Genomic DNA, 24,907 nt, shown 5'->3' on the forward strand with positions numbered 1-24,907 from the left:
CTCCGATCCCTTTGAGCCACTCGAATCAGTATCTCTAAGATTTCTGTCCCTGAAGACAGCTCTGCTGGTTGCGTTGGCCTCCATCAAGAGGGTCGGGGACCTGGAGGCATTTTCGGTCAGTGACTCGTGCCTGGAATTCGGGCCGGATTACTCTCACGTTATCCTGAGACCCCGCCCCGGTTATGTGCCCAAGGTTCCTACCACCCCCTTTAGAGATCAGGTAGTGAACCTGCAAGCGCTGCCCCCGGAGGAGGCAGACCCAGCCCTTTCTTTACTTTTGTCCAGTTCGCGCTCTGCGCATTATGTGGACCGTACTTAGAATTTTAGATCATCTGAGCAGCTCTTTGTCTGTTATGGCGGTCGGCAGCAGGGAAGTGCCGTATCGAAACAAAGATTATCCCACTGGATTGTGGATGCCATTTCACTCGCTTATTCGAGTCGAGGTCAGCCGTGTCCCCCGGGAGTACGTGCACACTCCACTCGGAGCGTTGTATCCTCTTGGGCGCGTGCACGCGGCGCCTCTCTAACAGACATCTGTAGAGCTGCGGGCTGGGCGACACCCAACACATTTGCAAGGTTTTACAATCTGCGAGTGGAGCCGGTTTCCTCAAGGGTATTAGGTAACCCTTTGGTGATTGAGGAGACAACTCGGTAGGGTGTTGAAACACGCTTGCTGCGCCATTCTCCCTAACACGGAGGTACGTGCGCCTTTTTTATCTGTCAGTAAAGTTCCCCGTCAGGTGAGCCCTGCAGATTCCTCCGTGGCCCCCAGCACTGACTCAGCGGAGGAGTCACTTGCTGGCCCACTACGTTGTAGGTCTGCCCGCTGGTCAGCCCGCGTTTTGGGTATAGGTGCCTGCTATGCGTGATCCCCACTAGGCGATCCCATATGCTTATTCCGCCACGGTTAAGTCCCCCCCCTGGGCGGACCCGTGTCTTCCCTCTCCGCTAACCACTCTTTGCTATGCGTACTCCCCCTTTTTAGGGCTAGTCCATAGGTAAATTCTGCCATCTATCCCCCCCTAGGGTAACGGATGGCCTCCGCAGCGTCCTCCCTATCGGGATTGCACGCTTCCCAACGTACTGTCGTATTTCCTAGAATTATCTAGATGCTCACGACTTCCCAAAAAAATATATCTAAATCCGTAAAACTTCTGTTGAAGTAGGATAAATTAGGGCCAGGGACACGTTGGAGGACCGCGCCCCCCATGATGTGGGTGCGTCACGCTTGCTTGACTATCTCCTCATCGGGGGTGTTGGTAAGGTGCAGTCATTATGGCGCTTTCCATATTCTCCCATTCATGGCACTGAAGTTCCCCAACCGAAGGGGAACGTTCGAGGTTACAGAAGTAACCCTTCGTTCCCCGAGGAGGGGAACGGAAGTGCCATATTCCGTCGCCATAATGACTGTCCCTTAGCTGTTTGAAAGTCTCTTCAGCTTAAAAGGATGGCGTCTGCTGGCTTCAGGTGTGCTTATATGCTGAGATGATTGCAGATGTCGCACACCTGCGCAAGCTTACGCTGCCAATTAATTTCATTCATTGGCCCGTTCAATACTCTCCAGATAAGCGGCTTCTGATCCGAATCCTCCCATTCATGGCACTTCCGTTCCCCTCCTCGGGGAACGAAGGGTTACTTCTGTAACCTCGAACGTTCTCCTCTCATCCCCAAAGAAGAAAAAAGAGAGAAATATGCATATTGTGTTCATCTAATACTAGAAGGAGAGTTCAGCTCATTTTCAAAGAGCTGCGCTGGATTATTCCCAAATGCAAAATTTATTTCAGCAAATAAGTGGAGTTTTGATACATTGCTTGTGATACTTCACACATTCACATGCAAACAAACCTAAAACAAAGACTAGCAGTCTACAGACATTATAATAGATGGCGGCTGAGTTGACATATTGGAGCGATGGATCGAAGCGGATAATGAGACGTTTATAATGCCTATGGGCAGTATATCAAATAAATGGACACACACACAAACACACACCCCAAACAGCAGCAGGGGAGATGTGCGCCAGTCACACAATCTAGCAAACATTTTGTCAAATGTTCGCCAAATTCTTATAATATACACTGTGTTTATCATGAAGTCATCTCCGCCTCAAGTGACAGCAATTTGTATTTTATCTTTCGTGTGTATGGTGGCTCTAAACTGTCAAAACACCTCTCAAAGGACTTTTTTCGTTTGCGAAAAACAGAAAAAATCTAACCCGGTTTCGGGGGTAGTGTGATTATATGATTCACACAATACAATTCACAAAACATGAGGTTGAATTTATTTTAAACATGTAAAAATTACAAACAAAAAATTCAGATTTAGTATGCAATAACATTTACTCTGTGTCATATGATCCATCCTTCCATAAACATTATTTCTGCTGAAACCCCATAGAATGTAGGGAAGACTACGACTCCCACGATTCACAAAGTTATCATCATATGCTTTTGTTTGTTGTGAATATGTGCCCTCTAGTGGCAAAAAAATACATACTGTGTCTTTAAATGGCCACGAAACCACCCTGTGTCATCAGGGTGTTTTCACACCTGTAGTCAGGAAAGTGGTGAGTCCAGTTTTTTTTTTTTTAGGTGGGAGTGTTAATTGGCGAAAGAGGGAAGGGTTTCCACGAAAAGGGGAGTTTCAGTACGTGCACGTGCCAGATTTTCAAAGCGGCAACACAAACACAGAGGCAGGGGAGATAGACAGTGACTACATTTACATGGGCATCATTAATCAAATGATTTGCCTTAATCTGAATAAGACAATAATATAAGTTTTTACATAAGTTGCATTGTGAATGTTTCTTTCATGATACAGTTTTACATGTTATGGCACATAATTCAATTAACGTCCTTGGCATCACCACGCCATCCACATTTCCTTCGAAGTTTCATGTAATTTTTGGGTGTTTCATTTTTAATTTGTTGACTTTAACTGCAGTTTGGCACTTTCACTTTTATTCAGGAATATTTCATGCATGCTTCCCATGACAAACAAGATACTGGATGCGAGGTAATGCTGGAAGAGTATAGTTTTAATGGTATTTGATAACCCATGCTGAATGGGAGAAAAAACCCTCCGCATTTCTCCGTAGATGCAGAGACTCGGTAGGTGCAAAGAACAGAGTCTAACAGCCGTGTGTGTAGACTTGTCACAAATGCAGCAAAAGTCCTACATGACAATAATAGTTGGATTATGGTGTTCACATGTTTGCAGCATTTACAGCGGATCTTTCAGTTAATAATATTGCAGGGAAATGGAAACAAAACTGTTGTTGCAGCACATTTATAAATGCAACCCTGACGACTCAAGTATACCATTCTTTCTGCTCTTGATTTAATTATCGTTGGCTATACAACGTGGCGTCTAAAAGGAGTCTTTGAAGCTATATCATGCATATTAATGATGTTACTGTACAACTTTCACAATAGAACATGCTTATTGGTTCGAACCAAGTCTTTCTCATGAATTAATGATGAAAACGCAGACATCATGTTGTACCGGCCAGTACAGACAGTTGAATGGCCGTGACGCAGCTTCAGATTTTTCAAACCGGAAGAATAAATTTGCTTGAAATAAAACACAAACAACCAAATTTCACTTTTTTTTGTGAAATTTATCTGTCCTAATAGTTTTTTTAGCAACGTGGGACATATACATAACTGTCAACATCTCAAAAGATGTGTTTTAGGGTTTATGACCCTTTAATAAGTTAGCTATGAAAATGGCTCTTGTAAATGCAAAAGAAAATGTCCCTGGAAATCTGTAATAGTTACTATACGAGCAAAAACATACATTGTGGTTGCACCCATTTACCCCGATGAACCACAACCCTGTTTCCTCAATTTATGAATGTTTTATAGTGAGGAATGACCCAGACAAGCCGAGGCCACCATGACTCTTATTTCCTGTGTAAACGAGGCAGCTGGAACTGATTTGAGGTGACATTACACTGCGGTGACCCATTCTGTTTTTCTATCCTTGATTTGATAGAGTGAGATATAGAGCGACATTAAACGCCGTGGAGCCAAGAGTGGTGATCTCACCTCGCAAGATTGTTTCTCATCTGGAGCTTGGTTCTTTGATCAATACGCCCGGCATGCATCAACTGAAGTATGAACTCCAAAAAGGTTTGTGAGGTGACGTGTAACATATTGAGCTTGAAGCAGTCTAGTTCCTTCGTGTGAAATGAGCCACAGGTTGAATTCCAGCCAAACCGCTTGATGTGACCTGAACCTACCGCAATTCAAATCGAGTGTAAACAGCACACACAATAAGGCCTCAGTGGTTTCCTACTTATTGTAAGTGGATCATATGGGTTCTGTATGAGTTGCTAGCACTTGCGGCATTGTGTTGATTATCTTAATTAGCAATTCCTAATATCCACACTGTAAAAAACAGTTGTGATTTCAATGGTAAAAAACTGTAAAGGCTACAGTAAAAATCTGTAACCTGATTAGGATTTCTTAGTTTAAAAAAAAAAAAAAAAAAAAAAAAAAAAAAATATATATATATATATATATATATATATATATATATATATATATATATATATATATATATATATATATAATTCAATTATAGATTTTTTCAACTTAAATGTTACTAGGTTAAGTTAAGATATCTCAAACCATTTGAGGAAACAGATTGCAACAAACCATTTAAGTATATATATATATATATATATATATATATATATATATATATATATATATATATATATATATGTATATATATATATATATATATATATATATACATATATATATATATATATACGTGGTGGCGCAGTAGGTAGTGCTGTTGTCTCACAGCAAGAAGGTTGCTGGTTTGAGCCTCGGCTGGGTCAATTGGCATTTCTGTGTGGAGTTTGCATGTTTTCCCTGTGAACGCGTCGCATTCCTCCGCGTGCTCCGGTTTCCCCTACAGTCCAAAGACATGCGCTACAGGTGAATTGGGTAAGCTAAATTGTCTGTAGTGTATGTGTGTGAATGAGTGTGAATGGATGTTTCCCAGTGATGTGTTGCGGCTGGAAGGGCACCCAATGCGTAAAAATGTGCTGGATAAGTAAATAACTGTAAATCGACTTTCTCAGAATCTAGCCACTTAACATTTTATGCTTGTTTTGTTGACATTACAATTTTTTTTCTCTCATCAGTTACATTAGATTTTTGTTTCATCTAATGTTGATAAATAATGTTTATTCCATTTCTTTAATTTTATGTCTGTTATTGTGATGGTGTTTCATGGTTGTTTGGACGACGCTGAAGACTGAGTTATACTTCTGTGTCAAGCGCACATGTATGGTTCAGCGGCTGATGTCGGTGCTGACGCAGATGCTGATGTGCATATCTCGAAAAATGTAAAATGGGTGGATGTTAATTTTTTTTTACCTTAATTATTATGGATTGTCCTTTTTTATAATGTTAGGCTCAGTTTTCAGCTGGTATTACAGGAATAGTTCACCCAAAAATTTAAATTCTGTCATCATTTACTTATCCTCCACTTGTTCCATAGCTATTTGAGTTTCTTTCTTTTGTTAAACAGAGGGGAAGATATTTAGAAAAATGTTGGGAAGCAGAGGTCATCAGCTTCATCAATAAATATGTTTTCTATAAGTATCAAAGTGTTTTTTCTATTAATTTTTTGCAATTATTTTTTTTTGCAGCACATTTATTATTTACATGTGTTGTGAAATAAATATAAATTACCAACATTTTAATTAAACAATAGATTTACATACAATCTTTCACCAATATCAATATAGGAATATTTAAACATCTTAGCATGCAAATAAATATATTTGCTCTGCATAAATGTTTTTAATTTCACAATAACATTAACATCCAACATTCACTTGATTTTATTGATTCATTCACGTTGGTTTTGGTTACAACTTTTCAAATAAAAAGACAGAGAATGTGACACTTATTTATTCAGGTTTTAATCAGCATTACTGCATACCATGAAGACTTTTGGTTGAGCTTAGCTTGTATTAAACTTGATAATACTGTAACAGTTGTAGACACTTTATAGACACTAGCCTGGACTGGAAAAATGATTTTCATAAACAAAAATCATTCGAAGTCATCATTATCAGAAAAATATTCTTTTGACTACCTCTAGAAATTGTTCAAAGTGGACAAGCTTAAAGCATTTCAGATCATGCACACCTGTATTTATTGTCCACTACTTATGCATGCATTGACAAAATCTCATCTTAATTATAGCTGTAAATAGGGCATAAATTATAAGGGGGCAGTTACAAAAGAAATGAATTATCTCACTATATAAAGATAAAAAAAAAAATCATTGTTTTAAAAGCGATAGCCACGCAACAATGTATTGAATAGTTTTTAGAGTAAAAAAAAAAAACGTTGCCAAACTTTTCTATTTACGAATTTTGCATTTTTTTGTTGTGTCGAAATCACAGAAATGGATCATAATTATGCCATTATAAGCGTTACATTTCTGCCTTAAGTTTACATTAAAAAAAAAAACATCACTGACTTGATTTTATCCACCGATTCATCTGGATTATGATTACATCTTAGACTTAATATCACAAACAATGTGTCTGTTGTTTGTTTGTTTGTTTGTGTTTTTGTGTAATCATTATTGTGAAATACCACAAAGGCCATTGATAGAGCTCAACTTGTACTGAACATGGGATAGAAAATGAGGAAACGATCATAGATGTAGTAAAACCTGGCAAAACCTGGACAAATTAACTGCAGGAAAACACACACACACACACACACACACACACACACACACACACACACACACACACACACACACACACACACACACAAAATCAATGGGAAACAACATCTCAAAAAGGAAAAGGGCTGTTTGCATGTAATCAGCCTGTACTTTCATTCTGAGGCGTGAATGTTACCATCAGTCACCAATTTTCAAAAATTGCCCTATTTTGTAGTTTTGCTCTTGCACATTCTGTACTAGGCACAGGTCCAGCTTCTAAACATCTGCACATGTATGCTAAAGAGACAGTCAGGAGAAGGACACATTTACTATTTTCCAACATGGCAATTAAAAGCACACCAATTCATTTTGTATTTTAGCAGATTTAGGCAGATGGTCAGGTGCATAATTAATGCATAATGTGTAAAATAATCATAGCAATAATTACAACAACAATAACAGTAACAATAGCATTACTATTATTGTTATAATAATAATAATAATAATAACAATAATAATAATAATAATAATAATAATAATCATAATCATAATCATAATAGTAATAATTGTATTGTTACTATTATATTTAAAATGTATATTTAATATGAAATTATTATTTAATATAATTACTTTTTTAATTCAAAAATTTTGGGGCATTGAGGATTTTTTTTTTCATTCTGAGGTTCAATCTGTTTCATTACTTAAAAATAACATTATTAATATTGTTATAATAATAATAATAATAATAATAATAATAACTACAATAATCATATTTTTATTGCTATTGGTGTTACATTTAAAATGTATATTCAATATTTAAAATGAGTTTTATTGTGTGTGTGAAATAAAAATAACAATAATAATAATAATAATAATGATAATAATGATAATAATAATAATAATAATCATAATCATAATCATAATAATATTCAAATTGTTGTTGTTATGTAGTTTATTAACATTATTAACCATATTCATAATTAAATTGTTTATAATTAAAAGAAAAACATTCATTCAGTCATGCATTTTCTTTTCAACTTAGTGTCTTTATTAATCTGGGGTCACCACAGCAGAATGAACCGCCAACCACCATATGTTTTATGCAGTGGATGCCCTTCCAGCTGCAACTCATCACTGGGAAACAAACATACACTCCCGTTTATACACATACACTACAGACATTTTAGCTTACCCGATTCACCTATAGTGCATTCTATTTTATTCTCTTTCCTCTTTTTTTTCCTACAGTATTTTTAGTTTTATTGTTGGTAAAAACAATACAACAATATGTGTTATGGATATATAAATATAGTTAATCATTTATTTTTTATTTTTCACATTGTGTATTATTATTCAATGTTCCCCTACTAGTGCTTCTACTAGTGCTAAATTTGAAACATTTGAAGATTAAAATTTGTCTGGAGTGCAAGATCTCAAGATGAATAATGCATAAAAAGAAAGAAAAGAAAAGAACAGGAAAGAAAAGAAGGTAAAAATGACAAAATGTACAAAAATGGTCCACTTTACCAGAATTCACCCTTATACACAACTATAGAAGTTATGTTGATAGTCCATGAAAACAGTATCTGTTTCTGTTTACATATTAATCTTGCAACCAAGTAATCATTTATCTTCAGTAATCTGCTTTGAATGTGTAATCAGCAAAAAACCCTCCGAGCTTTCCAATATCTAGTTAAAAGCTAATGGAGCAGAAAGGCCCGCATGCTTTAAGTCACAGGTCCACAGCTGAGAGCAGGGATAACTCATGATAAGAAGAAAAGGGTGAGCTAATACCACGAGGAGATGACTTTTACTCTTAACATGACCTCATATTAGCTTACTTATCTCATTTTCCCTGTGCCTGGATTAAACTATTTGCTATCATTTATACACACTTCATATGGTGGAGTTAAATGAACCAGAACTGATAGAATTACTTAGCAATTTTCTGACTCTGTTGTCATGGGTTTGTACTTATTTATCTCCAGGGATCTGACTTCAGTATTTTGTGTGTTTGTGTCAACACAACAGCAGCTTAAAGTGGGGAGATTTATTTATGTATTGTATGTATTTATTGATTAAATTTAAAAAAAAATAATTTATTTATTTTAGGGCAGCCCAGGTGAATAGGGTAAAGATGAAGTAATAGTTATCACCTGTTTATTGATTGTATGAAGAATTGATCATTGCACAAACGAGTTATTATTGAATTTATTAGAGATAATTTGCTGATATTTCTAGCAAAAAAAAAAAAAAAATCAAGAATGGACAAAGTGAACTTCAAAAGTTTATTATTATTACTATTACTTTTTGAATCAAAATTTTTTTATGGAGGGCATAGGGATTTTTTATAACTTCATAATTCAGAAAATAATGCAAACAATAATATTACAACAAAAAAACAAAACAAACAAACAAAAAAAAAAAAACATACAATCAGTGTTGGGGAAAGTTAATTTTGAAAATAATGCATTACATTATTGAATTACTCCCCCCAAAAGTAGTTGTGCTACTTTTTATGATAATTAATGCTTTAGGTTACTTTTGAGTTGTTGTTTTTTTTTTTTTTTTTTTACCTGGTTGAGTTCTGATCTGTTTCAGAACTTGTAGGATTTTAAAATAAAGAAACTCTGCATTTAACAATGCATTGTATTGTGCACCTTATTCTTCAGGTATACAAGCGGGCACAGCCATTTGAATCTTTTTGGCTCAGGACTTTGGGTCTCATTCATTTCCATTAAATTTCAAATGTTAAAACAGCTTGTTCTACTGCTTGATATTGTGAACTGATACTTTCTTATTATATGATTGTTTTGTCTGTATAATCATGCAAAGACATGTTTGTAGAGCAGGAACTTTGACTGTTTACTGCAGTTTATTATTCCTAGTCACTTTTCCCATAGGTAGTTGAATCGTAAGTTAAAACTAAAGCAAACAATAAAAAAAAAAGAAAAAACGAGTGCACTTCCGCATTGAACAATAGGTTAAATAGCCTACAGTTCAGTTACCTTAAAAAAACATTAAAAAATAATAAAAATGTAGGATAATGTTATCTTCTGAGAACGTCCCAACCCTCAAGCTATACATGCCATATAGACAGATCAATAAAAGTGTAAAGTGTTTGCTACTTTTTTACTTTTTGTACTATTAGTGAAGTAAAATCACTGTCCATTGAGACAAGCCCCTTTTCCCTTCCTCTGAACCGTTTAGAAGAATGAGAATACTTTCATCACAGAAATGTAAGGTCTTGCCATCTTGGTTTCTGTCTGTTCCTGCATTCTCTCATTGAGTGTGGGATTCAATGTGACTATGTTCACATTGTTATGTCATTTTAATTCAGCTATTTATTTTTTATGAGCTTATTAGTTAAACAAAAACTAATTTTTTTTTAAGCTCAAATATTATTACTTCGTTTTTAAAAGTAATGCGTTACTTTACTCATGATGCTTAAAGCCTCATTCACACTACGAATGACTAACAGCGGCAAAGTGACAAGCAGCCATTCATTTCTATGGAGAGTGAGCAACCTCCGTCTACGCGAGCGACAATGACCATTGGCGACCAAACAAACAATCCTTCAACTTTATGCAAATGAAGAGCGACTTTCTTGAGTGACAGTCAATATTCATCATGACTTACTCATAAGGGATTCTCAACTTTATCACATCGTTCAACACGACCACATGGTTGCCAACAGGTGCTGTCACTCGTGTAGATGGAGGACACCGGAAGTTGCTTACTCTTTCTTTGAAGTGAACGGTCACTTGACGCTTTGTCACTGCCAGACGCTCGAAATGTGAATGAGGCTTTACTTGTTACAGAAAAGTAATATCATTACGTAACTCACGTTACTTTTAATGTGTTACCACAACACTAAATGCAAATAATAATGCAAATAGTACTACTACTAATAATAAACAGTAATAATAATAATAATAATAATAATAATAATAATAGACTGTAAAACCCAACAGTCAATTTTATCAAATGAAATGAGTGTAGTTGACTCAACATTTACTGAAAGTTAATTCTACTCATTTGAAAAGAGTTTTGAACTCAGTATAGAAGGTAATAAATTAAAAAGAATAACTTATTACTTCAACTTAAATGGAGTAAGTTCACAGTACACATATGGATTAGTGTTTAGCTCAATTGGCTAAATGTTGCAATCGGTTTCCTCAAACAGTTTGAGTTGCCTTAAAATGCTGAGTTCTACAGTACTCAGTTGGTTTTACTGTGCTCAAATTGCTTCGTTTACTCAAATGGATTAAGTTCACAGTACTCATTAGGATTAGTTTTAGAAATTAAATGCTGAGTTGCAGTTAGTTTCCTCAAACGGTTTGAGAACTTTTTGGGTTTTACAGTGTAATAATAAACAAGAAGAAGAAGAAGAATATTTTTAAAAATTTGTGTAGAGTAATATATAGTATAAAATACAATCAGTCAAATTATGTTTGAACAAATTCCTTTGTAAAAACAAATATATGAAAATAACTGTAATATTTTCTGTATGTAGTGCATGCAAGTATTGTTTAAATGGAGATTTCCGGCTGAGTGCAGGAGAAAAACAAAAGTTTGAAATCTACAGACACAATCTGAAATACATCAAAATTGTCAAAAATCATGCTGTGGAAAGCCAAGAAACCCATTTCAAAAATTGCCAGCTGCATGAAAAAGAACTGTGGTTTTGGCTTCAGGGTCTTGTAGTGTTCTTTTGTATGTGAGAAGTATGATGAAATATAATGTATGTGAGGAGTATGATGAAATATACTGTTGTATTTAAGGGGTATGATAAAATGAAACTTACATGAACTCCAGTTCGCCTGTAATTCTAAGAAATCAGCTAATTAAAATCACCCGCTGCCCTGGTTTACTTACAAACTAATATAAACAAGACTTTATTAGTTAATCAGGTTATTACCCACATTGTGGCGTAATCAGTGGTGTGTCTGGCTCAGAATATTCAATTTGTTATGCGAGTTATGATGTTAAATAAAGCATGAGTTTTTCATAGTGTCAGCGGGAACCTTACAGACTCCCTCGTGCAGCTACAGATGCATGAAATCTAATCATTACAATCGAAAACAACAGTCCGGTGACAAAAATAAAAACTCACAATTACTGACTTAGATACCCTATCATGAGTTGTGGTTGATAATTTATTGTATATGATTTACTGTTGATGAATATAATGTTTCAAATTGGGAATCAAATTAAGTTAACTTTAGACCAGCAAAAATAGTCTGTTATTCTAAGTCTGTTTAGTTCTTTGAATTCCTTGAGAGATTAAGTCAGTGTGTGAAACATAGCTAAATTACATTTTGTCAGTTTAGTGACTAATTCATACGAATTTGTACAAGTTCAGTCATACAAAAATGTACAATTTTAAAAAGGAGGCGTGGTAAATTATACGAGATTCATACAAATTACCACTAAATCAAAAGTTCAGAGTTTCTGTGAGATTGTGTTGGAATTATACATCGACAATCAAATACATCTAATTCATTAATCAAGCCTATTTCAGTTTTTAGTATTTTAAAGGATAATAATGAGATGATTTTGACCAATTCCCAGTATTGGGTTGCAGCTGGAAGGACATCCACTGCGTAAAACATATCCGCTTTGGTGACCCCTGATAAATGCGTCATGGGCTCATTCTGAAAACTTAGCCTGTCATCCATTTCCGGAGATGGCGAATTATGCAGCCAGAAGTACGTATGGCTGCATTTTGTCTTTAAAACAAATGCTATGTTGTGGTTTGATGCCATTCTTTTTCGTGCTTACCAGCTTACCTTTGTATGAAAGGCTTTCCTGCTGTTACCAGTTTGCCCATTGGCCTACCACATATGTCGGCAGACTTGAGACACAGAGAGGAGTTGACCGGGACAGCGGGGTTTGAGTCAGGCGAAGAAAAGTTCTAGACATCAGCTAAGACAAAAACAAAAGCAAAAAATTAAATAAACAAGTAAATAACAGGGTGAGAATTTGGTAAAATCTCAAAATGTGGTAAAAATCAAGGGGCTTTTCTTTGTCTGGATTGCTTTTCAAAACACTGTGGGCTGGGTTTATGGAAGTGGGTGGGTGTTGTAAATCAGTGCTTTTTAAAACACTATCGGTTGGGTTTAGGGACGGTGTTGAGTGGGGGTATAGATCAATTGGTCAATCAGTCATTTAGTCAGTCAGTCAAAAGCGTCCTCTGGTAGGTTTTTGTGAAAAGATAAAGCATTAAATAACACTTGCAAGAGAAGTTTGAGATCTTAAAAAGTGTTCACAGCAGCCTCTGGCAGATTTGCGAAAATAAAACCTTCAAAAAACGTTCTCCTGGGACCTATTTGGTGCTCTCCAGAAATGTATATAGGGCTACGTTTTCAGAATGAACCTGAGTTGGATAAATAAGGGACTAAGCCAAAAGAAAATCAATGAATGAACAGACAATAAGATTATTCTACCTAATTTGAATACGAAACAGCAAATGTTGCCAACCAGTAACACTTTTGCATCCCTTTTAACCAAAAAATGGATAAACTCAAAGATTGTGCTTTACTGTTACTTTCATGTTCTATTAAAATACACATTATGAGTCTAATTTTACTTCAGTTTATATGCAAATACAAATATACTTAACAAATATTTCTTATAAAAAAGTAAAAAAGTGTCTTACAGAATCTTACAGTATCTACCATTGGGTTAGATCTAACAACTTCAGGTCGCTTCTTATTTTCCCACATAGCCTGCTTGGTGCTATCATGCATAAACAGTGGTATGAACCATTATAGGGGTGGTCAAATTTACATTTAAAGCAGCTCTTATTTATAATTATTAATTATTTTTTTATTAAGATACAGTACTAACTATTTTACACTTATTAAGGGCAGACCCTCCTGAACATCTTTTTATCGAATCGAATGTTGTTTAGATGCGGTCAAACCATCCCAAGCCCCTGTTATTTGCATTCTAGGTTTAGTTGCTCGATGAGGCTTTCAGTTTGAGATACCTTATGCAGAGACCCTTTCCTTGTACAGAGCTGAATTGGTGATCAATTCCAGCTGCACTGTTGAACCAATTGACCGTTGAGGTTCTCTACGTCATCTCATACATGTGTCTTTCATGGATGAACAGCCTTTTAGGGATCCTTGAATGGGTTAATGACAGGGTAATGATGCAATATTCTAGTGACCACGTATTTGGAATGACTTCTATTGCTATATGGCTGAAAGGGTCTTCATTGTTCATCTGGACAACCTGCTGTTAGATGGTTTCAGTTGCTTTAGAGCGTCTTACCATCTTGCAAATCAGTGAAATCGAAAAATGTCAGATAATTATAACAGTATGTTGTAAAGAGTAATGATCTGCGATCTAGAATCTAGAAATCTGAAGAAATAGATTGTTTCTACAGACACAAACAAAAAACATGATTGATTATGCTAATTTGTTGACCTGAACTAACAGAATATTGTTTGAACTGAAAATAATGTGGTGGAAAGAGTGAAAAATTATACTAAAGTAAAAGTAAAAGCATTACTTGCCAAAAATGTAGCATACTGTAAGTAGAGTAAGAGTGTCTGTGTATTTGGTCACAATTACGGTAAGGTTTAGTTAATGTTAGTTAATGTTATTTCAAACATAAACTAATAATGAGCTATACTTGAACAACATTAATTAATCATAGTTCAACATTTATTAACATCCAAAATCATGCTTGTTGACATCATAAGTTAACAGGAATTAACAAGAAACTGTATTTTTAATAATTAATGTTAACTAACATGAACAAATACTCCAACAGGTGCACTGTTCAATGTTTGTTTGTCTTAGTAAATGCATTAACTTACATTAAATAATACAATCTTATTGTAAAGTGTTACTGTATTTTTATTGAATATCTATCTGAATAAAAATAAACTGTATGTCTATTTTAAATTCTACTCAAAGTATGAGTACACAAAGTATGAGTAAAAAGATCTGCCCTTCTACTTTACCCTATTTTATACAGTTTTTTTAAAAAGTGTTTTTCCAGGTTCCAAGTGAAATGTTTTCCCATTCATGCACTATACAATTAAAATTAATAAACTCATAAAATAATGGCTAAAGATTGAAGAAAAAAAATAAGGCAGTAAAAGTTCTGATACAGCACTAAAAATGTATTCAAGTAAAAGTACACATCTTTTTAACTTCTTAGAAAAGTACAATTCCTCAAAAAAAAAAAAAAAAAACTGCTTACAGTAATGTGAGGAATTGTCGTTTTTTATTTGACACCACTGCTTCTGTGTAAGCAGTGCTTTATTTATAGTACACTTTATTTACTGTGAAACTGCACGTTTCTGTCACTTCGTTAAATGCGGGTTTAAAGTTACTTTACTCACCCTTAGGACATCCAAGATGTAGATACATTTTCTTCAGTAAAACATTAAAGAAGATTTTAGCTGGAGTCCCATTACTTAGTGATTCATGAAATACAAGTTAAGGCCTACTTGCACTTTGGGAGTAAAAAAACTGAAAAATAACACCTGTGACCTTTAGCTCGTCATACTTTGAGGTCATTTTTGAATGGTCAATGCCTTTAAGGTCTATACATTCCAGCTGAAATAGGGATAATAAAACAGGTAAACTAGTTTACATGACCACAAGCAAAATCAGACTGTGTGTACTGTACAAACATGTACACTCAGTAAAACAACTGTCACTTAATTACTAGCTGATGCAATCCAGCTCATTTTGACCTCTCCACATTATTTGATAAGTGACGCTGGACAACAAAACGAGGCTTGTGTTGCTCGGGTATATTTTTGGCAAAAAATAAAAAAATAAACAGTGTATTGGTCAAAATGACTCTTTTAAGCCAAAAATCTGTCAAATACTAAGTAAAGGTTATGTTCCATCAAGTAATTTTGAAAATCTATTGCCATAAATATGTATGAACCAAATTTCTGACAAGTAATGTGCATTGCTGAGAACATACTTTAATTTAGACATCTTTAAATGCAATTTCTCAGTATTTAGATTTAAAAAATGAAACCAATGAAGCCAAATGAAACCTTACATCAATGAATTTCTTAAATATTGTCCTGTCCCAACAAACCATAAATTGATGGAAAGCTTATTTATTCAACTTTCGCATAAATCTCAATATCCAAAAAAATGAGTGGTTATGAGTGATTTTTTGTAGACCCAGTCACGTATACACTACGTGACCAAAGCCTTGTCGCCTTTGTTTTTAGGAAGTTTTAGGAACAACAAATAATAACGTGACTTAGCTGACCATTTAGTATCAGTAGGTGTTTAAATGAAAGGCAAAGGCCTCTAGATTATGTTTATTTTACCAAAATAAAATATGGTCATGCCTGGATTTTTTAAATTATTTATATATTATGTAGAGTATAGAATATAAAATCATGGTCCAGTGGAAAAAGAATTAATACTGTTTGACTCCCATGAGCTTGGGCAACAGCATCTTTACATCTCTGCAATGACTCAAATAACTTAAAAATAAAGTCATCTGGAATGACAAAGAAAGCGATCTTGCAGGACTCCCAGAGTTCATCAAGATTCTTTGGATTAATCTTTAATGCCTCTTCCTTCATCCTTACCCCAGACATGGCCAATCCTGGAGCACCTTGACTTTTTTTGCTTTCAGAAACTTTGATGTGGAGGCTGAAGTATGAGAAGGAGCGCTATCCTGCTGAAGAATTTGCCCTGTCCTGTGGTTTGTAATGTAATGGGTAGCACAAATGTCTTGATACGTCAGGCTGTCGATGTTGACATCTACTCTGCACATATTTCGCACACTCTCAAACTGAGTGCAACCCCAAACCATGATTTTTCCTTCACCAAGTTTCTGTGAGAATCTTGGGTCCATGTGGATTCCAATAGGTCTTCTGCAGTATTTGTGATGATGCAGTTCAACAGATGATTCATCGGAAAAATCCACCTTCTGCCACTTTTCCATATGATCGACTACAAGTCAAGTTATTATTTGCTGCCTTTACAACTAAGATCAATGACAAGACTTTTGTCAGGTAGTGTATGTTTAATAACACACAATGCTTACACTCATCATGCTTGAGTAATGTTTGTAATACAAGTAGATTCCAGCTAGCAAGTCTTTCTTTAAATAAACGATTGCTGTTAGGACTTCGGGGCTCACATAAATTCAGCATGAAGCGGATTTCCTTTTCTGAGAGCGTAATTTACGATCTTATACTCCGTTAAATATAGAGCTGACATGATCTGATATGTAAATCAGGATAATGACAGCTATTACATTACAGCCGGGCATTATGACTCTGTTCCTGTCTCCAGATCATTACAAAATTGGCCTTTTGCCTTTTCCCTTCAGACTGTAGTAAATTCATTTATTTTAATATTTTTTTCCACTGAGGAGATTTGTGTCATGACTTAGCTGATCGGTACAAATATTAATAGGGCTTTGATATAAAGGAAGTATGTCTTTATTGAGATTTATGAGACGGATGGAATGAAACGATCAGTTGCCTCGAGCAAAGCTTTTTTCTCATTTGTACTGATACTAATGTGAATTATTTATTTCTTGCACACAGATTTGTTTCTGCAGGGCGCTGCGGGTACAAACAAATGAAAGCACACATATTTGACAGCTTAAAGTATGTTGTTTCTGTGACCTGAAGGTCTTTGTGTGTGCGATGAAGGTCAGTCGGAGACAGAGACAGATGCTAAGGAAATTACGGGCTGTGATTGTTTGTTCAGGCTGCTCTGGTGAATAATGACAATATTATGACATTTCTGATGGAAATGAAAATGCAAGTTGAACTGAAATACAATGGAAAGTAACTGAGGGTATGTGTAATAAGAAGTGATCTTTTATTAGTATAGTAAAAAAAAAAAAAATTAAACCTTAGCTATGGCATATGTGGTTTAGTAAATTTATAAATACACTGTTTTGCCCCTTTTTTTGTTTGACCCTTTTTTATTAAATCACACATAGACTCTTTACTAAGCTCTATTTTTTTTCTATTTCGATACTTTTTTTATCCCTCACAATCTTTCTTTCTTTATTTTCCCCCCATTTAATTACTGTTTTTAAATTATTCCTACATTATTTTCTCTATTAGATGTGGGGAAAATGAAACCTTTATTATGAGTTTTTCTGTGTTATTTGGGTTTTGATATAAAACAAAAATACCTCCATTTAATTACTAAATTATTAAATTCTGGTATTTAAATACCAGAATTTAATTACTGCTTTAATTTTTCATTACTTTGTGAAAAATAAAACATACCTGAAGTATTTGAGGCTGTACTACATTTATATCTATATAATATACATTATTTCATAGCTTATTTTGATGTATAATTTTATTAGAAGTAGTAGTAGTATTAGTAGTAATAATATTAATATTATAATTAGTGGTATATTAATTGTTTTGTTTATCTTTCTATCTCTATATTTAAACTTAATTTATAATGATTTATTTTTTTATGAATTGGCTAAATATAACATAATGATAATACATTCTACATATTATGCTTAGCATATTTATGGCTACACATATCTAAATCACTTTAAATCTCTAAGTGCTTTGGTTTATGGAAGCAGGCCACCCTCATATATTATTCTAAAATTAGTCAAATTTTGTATTTATTTATTTATTTATTTATTTATTTATTTATTTATTTATTTATTTATTTATTTATTCATTCATTCATTCATTCATTCATTCATTCATTCATTCATTCATTCATTCATTCATTCATTCATTCATTCATTTATTTGTTTGTTTGTTTGTTTGCTTGTTTGTTTATTTATTTATTCCTTATTTGTATTTATTTATCTATCTTGTACCATTTTATTGTTTATTCAAATTTTGTATTGGTTATTAATTAATTTATTTATTTATCTTGTGTTGTTTTAGTTATTTTTAATATTTTATAGATTTTAATATTTATTACATTTTTTATTGCTTATTTATTTATTTATTTAATTGTTAATAAAACGTTGAGGGGAAAGTACAACACATAATTCTACCATGTTTATTACACTCTGTAAATCAATTTAGGTGCACCAACAACAACAAAAAATTTTCAACATTCAACTTCTTTCCTTAAATCAACTTTTGGAAATCACCTTGGTTTTGCCTTGTCTGGGTTTGAGCCTTTGCGGTGAATGGCTGGCTCCTCTGTCGAGTCTGAGCTGTGATTGGCTCTCTTCTGTATTGTGTGGGCTGGTGCTGTATAAAAGGTCAGCTGGAAGGAGGAGACTGCATTGAGATTGTGAGGATCTACATTGTGACACTCAGACTTCTTTTCTCTTGCTTTGGATTTTTATTACGCATCAGCAACATGTGTAAAGGGCTTGCTGCTCTTCCTGCAACATGCTTGAAAAGGTAACTATACCTCAGTGGAAACCTTTGGAGATATTTTCATGATTAGTTCAATGTTTAAGACTTGATTTACACTCTGGGGAAAGAGCAAAGTTTGCTGTTTTGGATATCAGATTTCATTGTTTTTTTCTGAGTGATGTTGCTTTTAAGTTTGTGATAAATTCCAAGCAGATTTTAAGAGAAAAATTAAGTTAAAATAAAAAGTTAATCATAACCAGGTTATGCTTGCATAAATTGAGCGTCTAAATCTATAAGTTAATTTAAATTCATATTTAATTTTTTTCAACAGTGCCAAAGATATAAAACATAAGATTGGCTTCCTGCTTCAAAAGCCAGATCCACCCCAAGAGCAAAAGACTCTGAAGGAAAAAGAGAAGGAGAAAGACAAGGAGAAGGTGAAGGACACTGTGGTCAACAGGTAAGACTGGTCCAGAATAATTTTATTTTATTTTATTTTATTTTATTTTATTTTATTTTATTTTATTTTATTTTATTTTATTTTATTTTATTTTTATGTGCTTTATTCAGTATTTTATTTTTAATTGTTATTAATAAATATAGAAGTGTGATTTACCATGGCTTATTTCATTTTATTTTATTTTTATCAAATATGATTTTGTTTTTATCAAATGGTTTTAAATAAGCATGCACGATTAAATCAGTGTGTCATAATATAAAATCATTTTATTATTTTTCATGCTTTTATATAATTTTAAATATTTAAAAAAAAATTAATATTATATTTCTACATAAATATGTTATATTTAAAATGAATGCAGATTTTAATGATAGCAGCTTATACTTTTATAAATGTAATGTAATATATTTACAAAACCATTTCACCAATCGTCTCTCTCATTTCAGAATCACTCCTGCCGAAACTGAGAAATGGAAAACATCATTTACCAACCTGATCAAAAACGACGGTAAGCCTCAAAATCATATGCTTCTGCAATAAAAGCAGCTGATGAAGGCAGCACACATTAGCTAGGAACCATCTATTAAATAAATAAAGAAGCCATGAGTCTCCAACATTGACCCTTGTTTATTGGGCCTTGTCTTCTCAGTCAAAGAGTCCTTGACATCATTAATGTGTCAGTAGAAGGAGACTCTGGCAGGACATGACTATGTCCTTCTCACGCTCCAGAGACTGTGCTACGTGTCCTCAGACTGCGCTGGTGGCCCCCTAAGAGCCCTAACACTGTGCTCTGGGGGCCTGCAGGGGTCATCGACCAGCGGGACAGTCTTTAGAGAGTCTCTTTAGACTCAAAGAGCTGAACTTCTCATTCCTGAAAGCCCACAGCGTCCGCTCACTAGAGCTGGAGTCAGTTTAGAGGGAGATTTCAGTGTATAAAACAAAAGCCAATCTTACGTTATATTATAATGAATTGAATTAGATTATATTTAATAAAATGACACAAAATAACTCAATAAAATGGCAATTCATTCTAAAATACTGCTTCATACTGTAAATTTGAGTTTTATTAGATTTATTTTATATTATATTATGTTAAAAATATATAATTTTTGTTTTTTATATTTATATTTAGTCTCACTGAAATTGTTTTTTTTCCAGATAGTCAAAATTATACTTATTAAATAATAAATATATAAATATTTAAGTGTAATTTAATATTATTTTTTACTATTTATTAAATTTTTAATAGTAATGAGTTTAGATTCAGATTTCAATGTTAAAATATATTTAAACATTATATTATATTATATTATATTATATTATATTATATTATATTATATTATATTATATTATATTATATTATATTATATTATATTAAAATATATTATGATAAAATATATTTTATTATATTATGTTATATTATATTATATTATATTATATTATATTATATTATATTATATTATATTATATTATATTATATTATAATTTATTAATTTATACATAAAAAGAATACTCAAACATAAAGACTAAAATATACAAATGTTATATTTGTATTTCTCAAACACAACAAAACAAACAGAATATAAGTAATATATAAGTACTAAAAGCATGGCAGTAGTTAAAAGGACAGTAAAATACTATATTAAAATAACATTTAGTCATTTTTATATTAAATCCTGTTATGTTTGAAGTCATAAATATTAAACAAATTGTTTAATATTGCTCGTAATTTATTTTGATCAGTTGTGTATACATTGAGTCTCACCTGAAATCCTTTTCTTCCAGACGGTCGCAAGGCTTTCGCATCCTTCCTACAGTCCGAATACAGTCAAGAGAACATTGAATTCTGGGTAGCCTGTGAGGATTTCAAGCAGACGCCAGCAGACAAGATGAACCTGAAAGCCAGAAATATATTTGAGCGATACATTGAGGCCGATTCCCCCCGTGAGGTGAGAGCTTTTGACCACCATAAAACTCTATCACACACACAGTATACATCAAATATACTCATAAAGCTCCATTAAATTCACAGGTCAATCTGGATTCAGTCACCAGGGAGCAGACCAGAAAGAACCTGGAAATGTGTGATGTTTCATGTTTTGACGAAGCTCAGAGTAAAATCTTCACTCTTATGGAAAAAGACTCGTATCGGCGATTCCTGAGATCCAGATTGTTCCTGGAACTGTCTCAACCTGCGATGGACAACAAACCCTGTGGTTTAGAGAAGAAAGTAAAGCGACAGATTTCTGACTACAGTCAGTGTTTGCCTAGTTATGCCTAAACAGAGCCGTCTGCTCCTACATGAACAAAAGTACACTATGAACTGTGGCGTATTGTGACCACCACTCATCGGGCTGTGTAAAATGAATGACGTTTAATGCGAAACACTGCAGTTGAATTAGCTACAATTAATAGTTGTCATTATACTTATCCAGTTGATAAAGTTGACCTTTTTTTTGTTTTAAATTATGTTTGAACGAGGAAGTACGTATTTTGGATGCGAGGACAAAATTTGGAAAGTTGGATGATCTTTGACTTTAGATTAGGTTTTTACTTACATTTTTTATCATTCTATAATTACAAAAATATTGCAAGCTGCCAAAAATATATTAATTGATTAAATCAAATTATTTTTTGTGGAATTAAACGGATATGATGAGTCATTTTATGTACGGTATACAAATCCAAAAAACTTCAGAACATAGTCCTGCATAAAACTTTAAAGATTGAAGTAAATGGAAATTTATGGCTTAGTGTGAGAGAATGTTGTAAAGATGGCTTTTAAAAAGCATTTTGTAATTGAAATCTACAGACACGCAATTATAAAGTGTGTCAAAAAACAAACCAAAAAGCTTATGGAACTCCTGCTTTAAATTTATTCACCTTTAAGAGGTTGCAAACCTTAAAGAGTTTCTTTTTTTCTGCAGTTTTTTTGAAAAAAGGTAGAAACTGGTGACTGTTTATATATAAATACCAAAAGTCAATAGTTACAGGTTTTCAACATTTTTCAACATAACTTACAAAAGCACAAAAAGAAACTTAAACAGGTTTGTGACAAGTGCAGGCTTAGAAAATGATGACAGATCTTTCTGTTTGGGGTGAAATATCCCTTTGTCTCATCCATTTTTGGTGTTTTTTTTTACATTAGAATGAAGAAAAACTTCATGAAAAGCCAAAAAGCCCAATAGCTGCAGTGTCTCGTCTTAAGACTACATAAGAGGATTTGTGTGCCAGAGCCAATTAGACTTCATTTGATGTTTCAGCCATCATGATCGTAAAACATTTGCTTTTTAAACCCTTTCAAATCCCCAAAGCTATTAAAAAATGTGTATCAAATCGCCTCTTGAGTAAGACGTCATCTTCTATACGGGATTTGTGGAAGCGATGTTTTCACCAGCAACATAACCCGCATCTACCCAGTCAAGCTGCATTGAACTGGTTTTGGGAAAACAACGCCTGACGTAGTTTACAACTAAATGACTGTTACAGCTTTGTTCGATGCTATGATGAGAATAGGAACATCATTAACAATAATCAACTGTATCCTCTTTACTCTTGTAACGTTATGTAATGCATATATATATTTATATGTGTTTGTATAAGCTCTTCTAAGGTGATCGATCACCCAAAAATGAAAATTTACTCACCATTCTCTCAACCTCAAGTGAGTTTACAACTTCATAAAGAGTTTCTTTCTTCTGTTGAAGGCAAAACAACTTTTTTGAGGAATGCTAGGAAGTCAGAAGTCAATGACAACTATAGTTTTCAACATTCTTCAAAATGTCTTATTTTGTGTTCTATAGAAGAGAGAAACTATGTGGAAGATGATGACAGTATTTTCATTTTTGGTTGACTGTCTCTTTTATTCTAAAGGTGAAGTACACATTCTTTCTACTCAAAATGTGAACTTGCGTTTTGTTTTTCTGTTGGCCATCCATCATAATCCACCAAATGACAAGTGAATGTGATAAATGTGCATGTGCAATGTATACAACCTGTCACTAGCAGTAATTCACAAATCGTGCTGTACCTGTATAATGAAACTGTGTGTTGGCAGATTTAACATATCAAACTACAGATGCTCCGGTTCAAATAAATGGCCAAACATGTGAGTTGTTTACATATTTGTTTACTATTTCCATATTTATTTTTGTCATATTTGTGAATAAAATCACACATACTATTTAACTGGTCTCTGGGATAATCTATCTATCTATCTATCTATCTATCTATCTATCTATCTATCTATCTATCTATCTATCTATCTATCTATCTATCTATCTATCTATCTATCTATCTATCTATCTATCTATCTATCTATCTATCTATCTATCTATCATCTATCTATCTATCTATCTATCTATCTATCTATCTATCTATCTATCTATCTATCTATCTATCTATCTATCTATCTATCATCTATCTATCTATCTATCTATCTATCTATCTATCTATCTATCTATCTATCTATCTATCTATCTATCTGTCTCTCTGTCTGTCTCTCTGTCTGTCTGTCTGTCTGTCTGTCTGTCTGTCTGTCTATGATGCAGTCATTTTTTTAAAACGTTCTTCAAAATGTAGGATTTATGTATAGAAAAAATGTTTAATTGCTACTTTAAAACATAGAGAAATGCCACAGCCACACACTGCTTTGTTTACATTTGCTATTTTTTTTGTTATTTATTTAACGAAAGAAAAACAACTGTTCAAATGTTAAGCTTAAAAGTATAGTTTGTTTTGAATACCTACATAAACAAATACACACATATATATAGCTAAATGCATAAATAGTTACAAAATAAATAATTTATGACAATGTTAAAAAAAAAAAAAAAACATAAAAGCAAACTGAAAGTTCAGTCAATAGTCCGTATTCAATAAATATATATTTATTTTTTTAAAGCCTTATTTTGGGCCTTTAAATATATAATTTAAGCTCTAAAATCAATTTTAATACTATACATAGTATATTATCTCTATCATATATTATTTAGTATTTTTGTATATGTATCTAAACTTTCAAATAATAAAAAATTAGAGGACTTTATAAAACACACGTTTTATATTTTTGACTGAAATTAGTTTTATTTAATTTTATTTTCTGTCAATTACCATAATATTCATTTAAACAACTACATATCATTTGTTTGTTTCTGTATGTAATTAGTAACATTTATTTCACAAAATAGAAAGAAAAGAAAGAAAGAAAGCTCCATGTCAATAACCCTCATCTGTCCTAACACGATAATAAGCCTCCATGTAATATGATTGTGACGTAAAGGAGGATTGCAGTTGTAGATGTTTAGGACATTGAGTGAAAGAGCACAGGAAGTTCAAATATTCCAGAAAACTATAAGGTCTCTCTGGGGTGTTGTTCCCATATTCCCAAAAGCACAATGTCTATGTGGAAGACCCTTTGGGTAAG

At 33.4% G+C, this 24,907-nt stretch overlaps 1 protein-coding gene across 3 annotated transcripts in view; it reads left to right on the forward strand.

Moving 5' to 3' along the window:
* Positions 1-23,670, forward strand: part of rgs4 (regulator of G protein signaling 4) — a 39,671-nt gene extending 16,001 nt beyond the window's left edge. For 2 of the 3 annotated variants that reach the window (XM_073953227.1, XM_073953226.1), the window contains exons 2-7: positions 3,997-4,133; positions 18,923-19,067; positions 19,354-19,482; positions 19,929-19,990; positions 21,268-21,431; positions 21,515-23,670. In XM_073953227.1, coding sequence (XP_073809328.1) covers positions 3,997-4,133; positions 18,923-19,067; positions 19,354-19,482; positions 19,929-19,990; positions 21,268-21,431; positions 21,515-21,763 — 886 coding nt within the window. In that variant the 3' untranslated portion in view covers positions 21,764-23,670. 3 annotated transcript variants of the gene reach the window in all.
* Positions 23,671-24,907: the final 1,237 nt, after the last annotated feature.

Source organism: Danio rerio, chromosome 6, assembly GCF_049306965.1.
Source record: "Danio rerio strain Tuebingen ecotype United States chromosome 6, GRCz12tu, whole genome shotgun sequence".
Classification (NCBI taxonomy): domain Eukaryota; kingdom Metazoa; phylum Chordata; class Actinopteri; order Cypriniformes; family Danionidae; genus Danio; species Danio rerio.